General features: G+C 52.6%; 1 protein-coding gene across 5 annotated transcripts in view; it reads right to left on the bottom strand.

Moving 5' to 3' along the window:
- The window catches only part of CRTC1 (CREB regulated transcription coactivator 1), a 102,503-nt gene extending 92,069 nt beyond the window's left edge, over positions 1-10,434 (bottom strand). For 2 of the 5 annotated variants that reach the window (XM_017501326.1, XM_017501328.1), the window contains exon 1: positions 10,223-10,434. In XM_017501326.1, the coding sequence (XP_017356815.1) occupies positions 10,223-10,348 (126 nt within the window). In that variant the 5' untranslated portion in view covers positions 10,349-10,434. The remainder of the gene's footprint in view (positions 1-10,222) is intronic. The other 3 variants (XM_017501325.2, XM_017501327.2, XM_017501330.2) reach the window with 2 other exon arrangements.
- Positions 10,435-15,193: the final 4,759 nt, after the last annotated feature.

Below are 15,193 nucleotides of genomic sequence, written 5' to 3'. Positions count from 1 at the left end.
AGTGGCTCACGCCTGTAATCCCAGCACTTTGGGAGACTGAAGCAGGTGGATCACTTGAGGCCAGGAGTTCAAGATCAGCCTGGCCAACATGGTGAAACCCATCTCTACTAAAAATATAAAAATCAGCCAGGCATGGTGGCAGGCGCCTGTAATCCCAGCTACTCAGGAGGCTGAGGCAAGAGGATCGCTTGAACCCGGGAGTAGGAGGTTGCAGTGAGCCGAGATCGCAGTGCTGCACTCCAACTTGGGTGACAGGGCGAGACTCCGTCTCCAAAAAAAAAAAAAAAAAAAAAAAAAAAAAAAAAAAAAAAAAAAAAAAAAAAAAAAAAAAAAAAAAAAAAAAAGGCGAGGCTCCAAAGGGGAAGACCCTTCCTATCCCTTCCAGCTTCTGGGGCCTCCCAGCAGTCCTTGGCTTGTGACCACATCGCTCCGGTCTCTGCCTCTGTGTCCTTTCCTGTCTCTCTCTTATTTGTTTTGGAGAAAAGGGTCTCACTCTTTCGCCCCAGCTGGAGTGCAGTGGTGCGATCATGGCTCACCACAGCCTTGCACTCTTGTGACCTCCCGCTTCACCCACCCCAATGGCTGGGACTACAGGTGCACACCACCACACCCGGCTAATTTGAAAAAAAGATTTTTTTTCCATAGAGACAGATTCTCACTTTGTCGCCCAGGCTGGTCTCAAACTCCTGGCTTCAAGTTATCCTCCCACCTCAGCCTCTTAAAATGTTGGGATTACAGGCATGAGCCGCTATGCCTGGTCCCCCTCTTTTTCTTTCTTTTTTTTTTTTTTTGAGACAGGATGTCACCCTGTCACCAAGGCTGGAGTGCAGTGGTGGTGAAGTGATCACAGCTCACTGTAACCTCCAACTCCTGGGCTCAAACAACCCGCCTGCCCTGACCTCCCAAAGCACTGGGATTAAGGCCCGTAGCACCACCCGGCCCACTCTTCCCTCCGTAAGGACACCAGTCACCAGATCTAGAGCCAACCCCCAGGGTGACCTTAACTCCAGATCCTTACCTTAATGACCTCTTCAGAGACCTTTTTTCCTATTAAGGTCCCATTCACAGATTACTGGACTAGGAGGGAAGCAGATGTTTTTTAGGGGCCCCCATTCAGCCTGCTGCGGGGCGTGCAGCTCACAACCTGGGGGGTACTGAGACAGCTGCGCTTTTTGGAGGGACGGGGGAGTGATGAGGACGAGGGCAGTCGCCCCACCTTCTGGTCACAGCAGCTCAGGGAGGCCGGTGTATGTGCGGAGGCTGCGGATCGCACCAGATAGCTGAAGCAGCTGGCACAGAAGCAAGTGGCGCCAAAGCCAAGACTGGGGGCGGGCTCGGCACTCAGCTAACCTAGCCACCGCTGTGCTGTGCCTGCAGCCCGAGGGCCCGTTGTACTCCAGCCTCTGCAAAGCCACCAGCTTCACAGGGTAGAAGCAGGAGAGTGCCCTCCTTCAGCCCTGGCTGTGTCACCATGACTGCTTTGCCTGGAGACTTTTTCTAGCCTGAGGTGGGCGGATCATTTAAGGTCAGGAGTTCGGGATCAGCCTGCCCAACATGGCAAAACCCTGTCTCTACTAAAACATAAAAACTAGCTGGACATGGTGGCACCTGCCTGTAATCTCAGCTATTCAGGAGGCTGAGGCCAGAGAATATCACTTGAACCCAGGAGGCAGAGGTTGCAGTGAGCCAAGATCGTGCTACTGCATTCCAGCCTGGGTGACAGAGTTCAGATGACAGAAAGAAAAGGAAGGGAAGGAAGGGAAGGAAAGCAAGGAAGGAAGAAAAAGAAAGAAAGAAAGGGAGAAAGAGAGAGAGAGAGAAAGACAAGCAGATTAGTGGCTGCCAGGGGCTGGGGGAGGGGGAGCAGGGAGTAACTGCCAATGGGGACGGGGTCTCCTTTTAGGGGGACAAAATGTTCTCAAGTTGACTGGTGCTGGCTGTGCAAATGTGAATGCTGCTGCCTGAGGTCCTCAATGTCAGTCAAGGAGGAGTCCCCAGTGTCCTGAGCCCCAGGCAGGCAGATGACACGCCCCCTCCCTTCCCCTCACCCAAAATATCTGATCCTCCAACATGTCTGGGCGGCTCTGCTACAGAAACACCACCAAATCCACCCATTCCCGGTCACTCCCCTGCTGCAGCCATCACTCCCCCTGACCTGGATGCCTGCAATGGCCACTCGTACCATACCCGTCCCACCCACAGCCACAGCCATCCTCCCAAGACGCATGGCATCCTCCAATGGATAATGGAGAGTTACCAAAGGATCCAGCAACTCCAATCCCCAGCACGTGCTCTGGGAAATGAAGACACACATCCACCCAAAAACACGGACACAGATGCCCATGGCAGCGTGACTCACGACAGCCAAAGGTGGAAACAACCCGTGTTCACGGACAGATGAATGGACAAAATGGGGTAGACCCCACACCATGGAATATTACATGGAATCTTTCTGGGCCACGCCGGTGACGGTGCACCACACTGGAAATGGGGTTAATGCCACTGAATTTTATATTTAAAAAAGGTTGAAATGCCGGGCGCGGTGGCTCAAGCCTGTAATCCCAGCACTTTGGGAGGCCGAGGCGGGTGGATCACAAGGTCAAGAGATCGAGACCATCCTGGTCAACATGGTGAAACCCCGTCTCTACTAAAAATACAAAAAATTAGCTGGGCATGGTGGTGCATGCCTGTAATCCCAGCTACTCAGGAGGTTGAGGCAGGAGAATTGCCTGAACCCAGGAGGCGGAGGTTGCGGTGAGCCGAGATTGTGCCATTGCACTCCAGCCTGGGTAACAAGAGCGAAACTCCGTCTCAAAAAAAAAAAAAAAAAAAAAAAAAAAAAAAAAAAAAAAAAAAAGGTTGAAATGGTAAATGTTATGCATATATATGGCCATCAATTTTCTTTTTTTTGAGACAGAGTGTCACTCTGTCACCTAGGCTGGAGTGCAGTGGCACAATCTCGGCTCACAGCAACCTCCGCCTCCTGGGATCAAGCAATTCTCCTGCCTCAGCCTCTCAAGTAGTTAGGATTATAGGCGCCCGCCACCACACCCAGCTAATTTTGGTATTTTTAGTAGAGATGGGGTTTCACCATGTTGGTCAGGCTGGTCTCGAACTCCAGACCTCAGGTGATCCACCCACCTCCTTGGCCTCCCAAAGTGTTGGGATTATAGGCATGAGCCACTGCATCTAGCCATGCCACCAATTTTAAGAAATAAATAAAAAAGAAGAAAAAAAAAAAAAGAAAGAAATGAAGGCCGGGCATGGTGGCTCATGCCTATAATCTCAGCACTTTGGGAGACTGAAGCTGGTGGATCACCTAAGGTCAGGACTTAGAGACCACCCTGGCCAACTTGTAGAAACCCCGTCTCTACCAAAAATACAAAAATTAAGCCAGGCGTGGTGGCTCATGCCTGTATCCTAGCACTTTGGGAGGATGAGGCGGGTGGATCATGAGGTCAGGGGTTCGAGACCAGCCTCACCAACGTTGTAAAACTCCGTCTCTACTTAAAAATACAAAAATTAGCTGGGCATTGTGGCACACACCCATAATCCCAGCTACTTGGGAGGCTGAGGCAGGAGAATTGCTTGAACCCAGGAGGTGGAGGCTGCGGTGAGCCAAGAGCAAGATATTGCACTCCAGCCTGGGCAACAGAGCAAGACTCTGAAAAAAAAAAAAAAAAAAATTAGCAGGGCATGGTGGCACATGCCTGTAATCCCAGCTACTCAGGAGGCTGCAGCAGGAGAACCACTTGAACCCGGGAGGCAGAGGTTGCAGTGAGCCGAGAGGGTGCCACTGCACTCCAGCCTGGGAGACAGAGCAAAACTCTGTCTCAAAAAAAAAAAAAAACCAAAGAAAAAGAAAGGAAAGAAATGAAGCACTGATCCAAGTTAGAGCCTTGAAAACACCATGCTAAGTAAAAGAAGCCAGACACAAAACGCCTCACGGTGCACGATTTGCCTCACGGTACACAATTCTGTTGATATGAAATGCCCAGAGCAGGCAAATCCATAAAGACAGAAAGCAGATTAGTAGACCAGGTACGGTGGCTTGCTACTGTAATCCCAGTACTTTGGGAGGCCCAGGTCGGCAGATCACTTAAGGTCAGGAGTTCAAGATCAGCCTGTCCAATATGGCAAAACCCTGTCTCTACTAAAAAATACAAAAATTGGCCGGGCACGGTGGCTCACGCCTGTAATCCCAGCACTTTGGGAGGCCGAGGCGGGTGGATCACAAGGTCAAGAGATTGAGACCATCCTGGTCAACATGGTGAAACTCCATCTCTACTAAAACTACAAAAAATTAGCTGGGCATGGTGGCGCGTGCCTGTAATCCCAGCTACTCAGGAGGCTGAGGCAGGAGAATTGCCTGAACCCAGGAGGCGGAGGTTGCGGTGAGCCGAGATCGCGCCATTGCACTCCAGCCTGGGTAACAAGAGTGAAACTCTGTCTCAAAAAAAAAAAAAAAAAAATTAGCAGGGCATGGTGGCGCGTGCCTGTAATCCCAGCTACTCAGGAGGCTGAGGCAGGAGAATTGCCTGAACCCAGGAGGCGGAGGTTGCGGTGAGCCGAGATCGCGCCATTGCACTCCAGCCTGGGTAACAAGAGCGAAACTCTGTCTCAAAAAAAAAAAAAAATACAAAAATTAGCTGACACGGTGGCAACTGCCTGTAATCTCAGCTACTCAGGAGGCTGCGGCAGGAGAATCACCTGAACCCAGGAGGCAGAGGTCGCAGTGAGCCCAGATCGTGCTACTGCATTCCAGCTTGGGTGACAGAGTTGAGACTCTGTCTCCAAAAAAAAGCAAAGCAGATTAGTGACTGCCAGGGCTGGGCAAGGGGGAGCAGGGAGTAACTGCTGATGGGGATGGGGTCTCCTTTTGCGGGGACAAAATGTTCTCAAGTTGACTGGTGTTGCTGTGCAAATGGGAATGTACTAAAAGCCACTGAGTGGTGGAATGCCGTGGGAATTCCATCTCAATAAAGTTGTTACAAAAACAAGCGGGGCCAGGCAGGGTGGCTCACACTGACTGTAATCCCAGCACTGTGGGAGGCCGAGGGGGGCAGATCACCTGCGGTCGGGAGTCCGAGACCAGCCTGACCAACATAGAGAAACCCTGTTTCTACTAAAAATATAAAAATTAGCCAGGCGTGGCAGCAGGAGCCTGTAATCCCAGCTACTCGGGAGGCTGAGGCAGGAGAATCACTTGAACCTGGGAGGCGGAGGTTGCAGTGAGCCGAGATCACGGTATTGCACTCCAGCCTGGGCGACAAAGCAAAACTCTGCCCTCGCCACAAAAAAAAAAAAGAAAAAAAAAACAAGCGGCGAGGTTTCCTGGGCCCCTCCCTTGGTGGAGACCCAAGCCCCTGCAGCCTCACCTGCCCTCCTCCCTGCTTTCCGCCCATTCTCAACCTCACTAAGTCCTTCCCGCCACAGGGCTGTGACTGAGCCTGTCCCCAACCTGGAGTGCTCTTCTCTGCTCTCTGGGGATGGCACATAGACCCTGTCCCAGCCGCTCCTAGAATATGGCTGTGCCACTTCCCTCCCAGCGTATGCCACCTTCTGAGGATGTCTGCTTCATTCAGGTGCACCAGTGCTCTCCTGTCCCCATTAAAACCATGCTGACTCCCCAACAACACAGCCCCAGTATGCCCTGTACCATGCAGGAGCCCCAGCACCCCACCGTCTCTGAGACATGCCAGGCAATGAAAAGTGTCATTTGATGACATGAACACACTGCCCCAACTTTACAAATCGGGATTCTATGGCCCAGGGGGGTAAGAAACCCACCCAAACTCACACAGCAGAGCGCCACAGCTTTCCCTACCTGTCAAGCCTAAGAATGGGAGGGAACACCCGCACACCCACCCCTAGGCCCCAAGACCTGCAAACAGTCTCCCGGCTTTACGTGTTGTCCCCCCACCCAACACGCCCCTTGGGTGCTTGTGCCCTGGTGAAGTCCTTGACCTCATCTAGCCAAACATCTGCAGACTGGCCTTCCACAGCTGCAAGACACATCAGGTACCATCACCACGGGTGACTGTGAACGGACACCTGAGTGACATACCGTCCTTTGGAATTCACAGGAGAGGAGCCAGTGCCGACTGAGCCATGCCTCACCTGGCTGCAGGTGCGGGCCAACCCCTGGTGGCTACAGTCTGAGGAGGCAGCGTGCCATGGCTGCAGCCACAGAGGGAGGGCAGAAGGGAAGCCTGCATCATGTCGGTTCATTCTGCTCCGGGCACTGTGGACATGCCACTTGGCCTGTGAGCGGCCCGTCAAGCTGGGAATAAGCTTGCCCACTCTGGTGGCAGCCTGCCCAGAGATGGCACAGCCCATTCAGGTGGGTGCAAAGGATGGAACTCTACCTGCCCAGGTGCAAAGCTCACACCCTGGCCCACCTCACTGTGACACCTCTAATCAAAAGTTTCTCAGCCTTGGCTGGGCATAGTGGCTCCCACCTGTAATCCCAGCAATTTGGGAGGCCAAGGCAGCTGGATCACGAGGTCAGGAGTTTGAGACCAACCTGGCCAACACAGTGAAACCCCGTCTCTACGAAAAATACCAAAATTAGCCAGGCATGGTGGCAAGTACCTGTAATCCCAGCTATTCGGGAGGCTGAGGCAGGAGAACGGCTTGAACCCAGGAGGCAGAGGTTGCAGTGAACCAAGATGGTGCCACTGCACTCTAGCCTGGGTGACAGACCAAGAGTCTGCCTCAAAAGAAAAAAAAAAGAGTTTCTCAGCCTTGGCACTGCCGACATCTGGGGCCAGACTGCTCCACATGGTGGGGCCATACTGTGCATTGCAGGGTGTTGGGCGGCATCCCCATCCTCCACCCACAAGATTAGGAACACCCCCTAATCACGATGACCCAAGATGTCTCCAGACATCACCAAGTGTCCCCTGGGGACAGAATTCCCCCTGCCCCAGATAGAGAACACCGCTTTTTGTCTAAAAATCGAGTGCAGGCTCACGTCTGCCCAGAGCCCCTGCTCCTCCGACCCCAGGAGATGAGGAAGACGGGAAATGGAAAGCATCTTCTTTCAGGGCTGAAAGAACTGCCATCTGCATATCTTCAGAATCTCTTCTTTTTTTTTTTTTTCTTGAGACAGAGTCTCACTCTTGTCCCCCAAGCTGGAGTGCAATGGCACAACCTCAGCTCACAGCAACCTCCGCCTCCCAGGTTCAAGCCATTCTCCTGCCTCAGCCTCCCAAGTCGCTGAGACTACAGGCGCGTGCCACCATGCCTGGCTAATTTTTGTATTTTTAGTAGAGACGGGGTTTCACCATGTTGGCCAGGCTGGCCTCGATCTCCTGACCTCGTGATCTGCCCACCTCGGCCTCCCAAAGTGCTGGGATCACGGGCGTGAGCCACTGCCCCCAGCCTTCTTTTGAGACAGAGTCTCACTCTGTTGCCCAAGCTGGAGTACAGTGGCGTGATCTCAGCTCACCCCAAACCCGGCCTCCTGGGTTTAAGTGATTCTCCTGCCTCAGCCCCACAAGTAGCTGGGATTACAGGCCTGTGCTACCACGCCCAACTAATTTTTGTATTTTTAGTAGAGACAGGGTTTCACCATGCTGGCCAGGCTGGTCTCAAACTCCTGACCTCAGGTGATCCACCCTCCTGGGCCTTCCAAAGCTCTGGGATTATAGGCGTGAGCCACCGTGCGCAGCCTCAGAATTTTTTCTAAATTCATTGATTGTTGAGCGGATAAACAAATACAACATATCCATACAATGAAATATTACTTGGCCATGAAAAGGAACAAAGCACTGATCCATGATATTACAGAGATGAGCCTCGAAACATGATGCTGAGTGAAAGATGCCGGTCACAAATGCCACGTGTTCATGATTCCATTTATACAAAATGCCCAAAATAGGCAAACCCACAGCAACAGAAGACGACTCAGTGGTTGCCAGGGACTGGGGGAGGGGGAATGGGGAGAGACTGTTAATGGGGATGGTGTTTCTTTTTGGATGGATAAAAAATGTTCTGGAATTACAAAATAGCGATGGTTGCACAACTCTGTGAATTTACTAACAACCACCAAACTACACACTTTAAACAAGTAAATTGTATTATGTGTGAATCATATCTCAATAAAGCTGTTATTTTAAAAAAGATCTTTTCAACCAACAATAATCTATGTCCAATCCCAGGCAGAAACTGAACTTCCAATCACGATGACACCCGTGAAACTACTGTGACCCATTTCTTCCAGTCACGCTGCAAACATTTGACACCAACTGCATGCTAGCACACACCAGGTACCGGAGACCAGAAGTGGCCACTCCCACCTCAGGAGCCCTGATATGTGGGGGACATTTATGTGGAAGGATGCTCAAGCTGCACGTTTTTTTTTTTTTTGAGACGGAGTTTCACTCTTGTCAACTAGGCTGGAGTGCAGTGGCGTGATCTCGGCTCACTGCAACCTCCACCTTCCAGATTCAAGTGATTCTCCTGCCTCAGTCTCCCGAGTAGCTGGGATTACAGGGGCCTACCACCACATCCAGCTAATTTTCATATTTTTAGTAGAGATGGGGTTTCACCATGTTGGCCAGGCTGGTCTCAAACTCCTGACCTCAGGTGATCTGCCTGCCTCAGCCTTCCAAAGTGCTAGGATTATAGGCGTGAGCCATGGCGTCCTGCCATCTTCTTATTGTTTTTCATTCATTCATTCATTCATTCAACCACCAGCCATCTCTTTCTCTACATTCTGAGCAAGAACGTAGCTGCTTGGTGCTGCGGGGACAGATGTGCACGCTCACCAAGCATGCCTAAAGCGGTACCTGGCTGACAGCAAGCACCCAATCATTACTAACAGAGAAATGAAGACACAAATCCTAGTCTATAAGGTTACAATGTTTCAGAGAAACAAACAACTAGTTAGGAAATCAGGCAACCTCAAAGTGCTACCTGAGGAATTGGAGACTGAGGTTAAGTCTACCTGAGCCAGTCACATCAGAGTCCAAATCCAGAAACCAGGAATATGAGTGCCTGCAAAGCCCACCCAAATCCTCCCCAATGCCCCAGGGTGCAGGAGAGAGGTCTCACCACACTGCAAGAACAACGTGGAAATTCAGCAACACCTTTGCAAAGTGTGCTCACCGCCTTGACCCAGGAGCAAGGTCTTGCTAGAATGCTTGACAAGGGAAGAAACTGAGGGCGGAGGAGCTCGGGTGCCTTGCCGTGCTCACACACCAGCCCCAATCAAGCCACTGCTCCTGGCCCACAGCAACTTCCCAGGTGAGATTTGCACGGTATCTGCTCTGCCAACCAGAAGCCTGGCAGAAGTTGGCCTGCCCCTATACACAACAAATGCACCCAGCCACCTGAGGCAGATCTGGCCCTCCTCCCTGGTCCTGAGAGGGCAGGGGCCATCTGTGGTCAGTGTCCCCTGTTCCACTGGGAGGAACATCACCTGGTCCCCACCATATGGGCTTCATGGAGAAGGGGCAGCTGTCTCCACTCCAAGTTCCAGAACTGAGCACAATCTGCCTTCTTGGCCCCCCTCTAAACCCCCCGGGGGACAGGATCTGACCATTCCCTCAGCTGTCCAAGAGGGAGAGATCCCTGTCCCACCTCAGGTCTGCAAGTGGGGACATGTGTTCCTCCTTCAACAGCCAGGGAGTAAAGGCACAGGTAACAATGATGTAGAGACACCGGTCTCTCTCGGGTAGCAAGGATGGGAGGGCATCTGTCCCTCCCATGTAGCAAGGATGTGGGGGCGCTTGCACTCTCACCCCCAGGTACCAATGGTGCTTGCAAGAAGCATCCAGCTCATACACCTGTGTCATCCTGGCTCATGTAGCAATAATGAGGGGGCACCTGCCCCTTCCAGGTAGTAATGATGTGGGGCACCTGTCCTCCTTGGGTAGCAGTGATGTAGGGACACCTGTCCCCTGCAGGTAGCAACGAGGTCCTGGCACCTGCTCCCTCCTAGTAGTAATGATGTAAAGGCCCCTATCTCCTCCGAGGAGCAGTAATGTGGGGCACCTGTACCCCATCAGGTATGGATGATGTGGGGTCACCTGTCCCGCCCACGACGCCCGGGGCGTGGGGACACCTGTCCCCATCGGGCCGCGCCAAGCCCCGCCCCCGCCGCGCGCGCCCCGCCCCCGCCGCGCGCCCCCCCCCCGCCCCGTGCACACGCCGGACACGCGCCCCCTCCCTCTCTCCGCCGGCCCTGAAGGGTCGCCGCGGGCAGTCCCCTTACCCGCGCGGCCCGCGTCAGGCTCAGGTCCTTCATGACCTCCTCGAAGGCCGCCGTCTCCTCCGCCTGCTTCTGATTGTGCAGCGCGATCTTCTCGCTGAATTTCCGCGGATTGTTCGAAGTCGCCATCTTCTCGCCGCCGCCTCCTCCTCCTCCTCCTCCTCCTCCTCCACCTCCTCGCCCCCCCACTCGCCCGCGCCAACGCGCAAGCGCCGGCTGGGCCCACGGGCGGCGAGCAGTGCGCAGGCGCGCTGGTGGTTGTGAGCGCGGCGCAGGCGCACGGGAGCGGCGCGCGGCGCGGGGGCGAAGGCGCATGCGCGCGCCCCGGCGGCGCGCTCCGGGCCAGCGGGGAGGGCAGTGGGGCGCCAGTGGAAATTTCAGCGCCGGCGCAGTGATCCGCCTCCTGGCCCGCTGGACAGCGGCCGCCTGGCTGTTGGACAAGGACCGCTAACCGGCTGGGGCACTGGAGCCCCCAAGAGGGAGACAGCCTGACCCAGACCCTCCCAATTCACAAGGGTGGGGCCAGGCACCCCCCCTGAAGATTGGTAGCACCCCGAGGTTGAATTTGGGTTTGAACTAAAAGCTCTGAAAACAGACTAGGGCGTTGGTCATTCATGCATTCATTCATTCAAGGAATATTTGCTGAGCACCTAGTATGTGCCAAACTGGGGTACAGGTGTGAACAAGCAGACGTGATCCCTGTCCTTATGGAGTGTAGAGTCAGAGAGGGGCAGAGATAACACACAACCAAGAACTTTTCAGATGGAGATAAATGTGATGTGGTAAATAAGACCAGTGGCCAGCCAGAGAAGGACGTTAAGTAGGGAGGCTCCTGCAGCCACCACAGACAGGGAACCAGGAAGTTATCTTAGCTAAGACCTGAACCCGGCAATCGGCCCCTCAGTCCATAAACCTGGTGGATGCCTGGTTGCCTTTAGTGACTTTTTTTTTCCTTGAGACAGAGTTTCACCCCTGTTGCCCAGACTGCAGTGCAGTGGCACAGTCTCCGCTCACTGGAACCTCCTCCTCCTGGGTTCAAGGAATTCTGCCTCAGCCTCCTGAGTAGCTAGGATTACAGGCACACACTACCACGCCGGCTAATCTTTGTATTTTTCGTATATACAGAGTTTCACCATGTTGGCCAGACTGGTCTCGAACTCCTAACCTCAGGTGATCCACCCTCCTCGGTCTCCCTAAGTGCTGGGACTACAGGCGTGAGTCACCGTGCCCGGCCAACGACTTTCTTCTCCCGTTCCCTTGCAATGGGTATGTTGCTGTTCTCTGGATACCTGAGCCCAAAGAAGTGGGTTACAGAGCTTCAGCCTTCCCTTTGCATACTTCTCCAGTCCAGTCTTGTTCAAGGATCTCTATTTTGCAACAAGGTGCTAACAGAATGGTCCAGAAATCCCATCTAAACTCAGCAGGGAAGGAAGGAGCAGAGACTTTCCAATGGCAGGGTGGTGAGCCAGGGAAGCAGGAGGGACTCTGACCCTCCCTTCCTCAAGAGAGGGACACTCAACCACCAGTATTGAAAGTTTATATTCAGGGGGCTGCAAGGATTTCAGAGCACCGGCTGGGTGGAAGCTAGGAAGGTCAGCTGGGGAAATTCACAGCGGCTGTAATTGCACAATAGGCACAATTTTTATTGGACCGAGGGATGGCTGGAGGGGAGGCTGACATTTTCCAAACATGCTTTGATTCACGCTTTACAAGTAATAAAACATCCATGTTAAATATGTATATATGTATACACAAACACACACACATCGATTTTCATTTGGAGTGCCTTGGACATTGCTACTGCCCTCATTTTTCTTTTGAGACGGAGTCTCACACTGTCACCCAGGCTGGAGTACAGCGGCGCAATCTCGGCTCACTGCAACCTCCAACTCTTGACTTCAAGCAATTCACCTACCTAAGCTTCCCAAGTAGCCGGGATTACAGGCATGCACCATGATGTCCAGATAATTTTTGTGGATTTTTTTCTTTTTTTTGAGATGGAGTCTCTATTGCCCAGGCTGGAACTCAGCTCACTGCAACCCCTGCCTCCCAGGTTCAAGTGATTCTCCCACCTCAGCCTCCCAAGTAGCTGCACTTCAGGAGGTAGAGGCAGGCAGATCACCTGAGGTCAGGAGTTTGAGACCTTTCTGGCCAACATGGTGAGAAACCCCGTCTCTTTTTTTTTTTTTCAAGACGGGGTTTCACCATGTTGGTCAAGCTGGTCTTGAACTCCCGACCTCAGGTGATCCACCCGCCTTGGCCTCCAAAGTGCTTGGATTACAGGCAAGAGCCACCACGCCCGGCCGGTGAAACACCGTCCCTACTAAAAATACAAAAAAAAGTTGCCAGGTATGGTGGCACACACCTGTAATCCCAGCTACTTGGAGGCTAAGGCAGGAGAATCACTTGAACCCTGGAGGTAGAGGTTGCAGTGAGCCGAGATCATGCCATTGCACTCCAGCTTGAGTGACAGAGTGAGACTTCATTTCAAAAAAAAAAATTAGTTCAGCTAGGCCAAAAGACTTGACCCACACAGAGGAAAACAGAGCCAGGCCGGGCACGGTGGCTTACAGCTGTAATCCCAGCTTTGGGAGGCACAGGTGAATGGATCACTTGAGGTCAGGAGCTTGAGACCAGGCTGGCCAATGCAGTGAAAACCTATCTCTACTTAAAATACCAAATTAGCCGGGCACAGTGGCACATACCTGCAATCTTAGCTACTTGGGAAGCTGAGGCAGGAGAATGGCTTGAACCCGAGACACAGAGGTTGCAGTGAGCGGAGATAACACCACAGCACTCCAGCCTGAGCTTCTAGATCCAGCCATGCCTGAAGTTAGACTCACCTGCCTTTTCAGTTATATGAGCCAAACTTTTGTTCCCTTTTTTGCTTGTCTATTTGTTTTCTTGTTTCTTTGCTTTTTCAGACAGGGTCTCACTTTGTCCCATAGGCTGGAATGCAGTGATGTGATCATGCTCACTGCAACCCCAACCCTTAGGCTCAGGGAATCCTCCCACCTCAACCTTTCAGATAGCTGGGACTACAGATGTGTACCATCACACCTGGCTAATGTTTTGTGTTTTTTGTAGAGACAGGGTTTCACCATGCTGCCCAGCCTGGTCTCAAACTCCTGGGCTCAAGTGATCCGCCCCCGTTAGCCTTCCAAAGTGCTGAGATTATAGGTGTGCACCACCATGCCTGGCCTGCCTAAATCTATTTCAAGTCCTTTTTCTGTTCCTGTTACTGACAGAGACTGCAGCTTCTGTGAGTCAGATTGAGACTGGGCCTGCTACATAAGTGGCTTCTAGTTCGTTTTTGGTTTTTTTTTGAGACAGAGTCTCGCTCCATCACCAGGCACCAGGCTGGAGTGCAATGGCGCGATCTCGGCCCACTGCAACCTCCGCCGCCCTGGTTCAAGCAATTCCCCTGCCTCAGCCTCCTGAGTAGCTGGGACTACAGGCACGCGCCACCATGCCCAGCTAATTTTTGTATTTTTAGTAGAGACGGGGTTTCACTATGTTGGCCAGGATGGTCTCGATCTCTTGACCTCGTGATCCGCCCACCTCGGCCTCCCAAAGTGCTGGGATTACAGGCGTGAGCCACCACGCCCCGCCAGCTTCTAGTTCTTGACAACATCCTATGAAGTCAGAGAAGAAATAAAGACAGAGAGCAGGGACAGCCACTGTCCCTAGCAATTTATGCACCAGAACTGAGACTTCACAGCTAACCTCAGCCACTTCTACACACTGAGTTTTGTAGACTTTCAGTGAAGTTAATAAGTGTCAATTGCCTTGCTCCTAAGAAATGCTCCATAAATGATGCCACTTACCCTGATCACTTACATATATCTTTTTTTCTTCTTCGAGACACAGTTTCACTCCGTCACCCAAGCTGGAGTGCAGTGGTGTGATCTTGGCTCACTGCAACCTCTGCCTCCCAGGTTCAAGCAATTCTCCTTCTACCTCAGCCTCCCGAGTAGCTGAGATTACAGGTGGGCACGAGGATGCCCAGCTAATTTTTTTTTTTTGAGATGGAGTCTCGCTCTGTCGCCCAGGCTGGAGTGCAGTGTCAAGATCTCGGCCTCTACCTCCCCGATTCAAGCAATTCTTCTGCCTCAGCCTCCCAAGTAGCTGTGACTACAGGCGTAGGCCACCATGCCTGGCTAATTTTTGTGTTTTTATTAAAGACAGGGTTTCACCATGTTGGCCAGGTTGCTCTCGATCTCCTGAACTCAAGTGATCCTCCTGCCTCAGCTTCCCTAAGTGCTGGGATTATAGGCATGAGCCGCCATGTCCGGCCCTGCAGGCTTTAAATTATGTTAATATGTGTCAACTGCCTCACTCCTAAGAGGTGCCCCATAAATGCCATTTACCCTGATCACTTACATATTTCTGCCCTAAGCCAGTTTCCAGGCATAGGAAGACGGAAAAGAAAAGATTTGGGGGGCTAGCAGGGGTCCTGAGGTCACAGCAAGGAGCCATCTGGCCATGTGTGGAAGAGAGTCTGGTGCTTTTCCTATTCACCCCCATTCACCCCGAGGCCTCCCTCCGTGAAACTTGATCCATCCTAAACCTTGGTGATGAGTCAGAGGAAGCAGCCAGCCTGCTCATTGTGCAATGGCCAGACAGCAGCCCAAGCCCCGCTCCTTGCTCCACTGACCCCCAGCCCTGAGAAGGGCAAGGCTTCAGTGTCCAGTGATTGGGGCAGAATCCAGCCCTGAGGTTTTCACTTTCTTCCTTCATCAAAGAAAGTTGCTGTCACCCAGTGTGGTCCAATGCTGCTCCTCACAGCAGCCCCGCAGGCTTTGCCAAGCAGGGCAGATCCCACACTCCCCTGGCACTTAAAAATCTAAAGGCTGAGGCCGGGTGCGGTGGCTCAAGCCTGTAATCCCAGCACTTTGGGAGGCCGAGGCGGGTGGATCACAAGGTCAAGAGATCAAGACCATCCTGGTCAACATGGTGAAACCCCGTCTCTAC

The sequence above is a fragment of the Cebus imitator genome, unplaced genomic scaffold (assembly GCF_001604975.1).
Source record: "Cebus imitator isolate Cc_AM_T3 unplaced genomic scaffold, Cebus_imitator-1.0 Scaffold280, whole genome shotgun sequence".
In the NCBI taxonomy this organism is placed as follows: Eukaryota; Metazoa; Chordata; class Mammalia; order Primates; family Cebidae; genus Cebus; species Cebus imitator.
The sequence above is the reverse complement of the archived record's forward strand: the minus strand, read 5'-3'. Positions and strand labels throughout refer to the sequence as shown.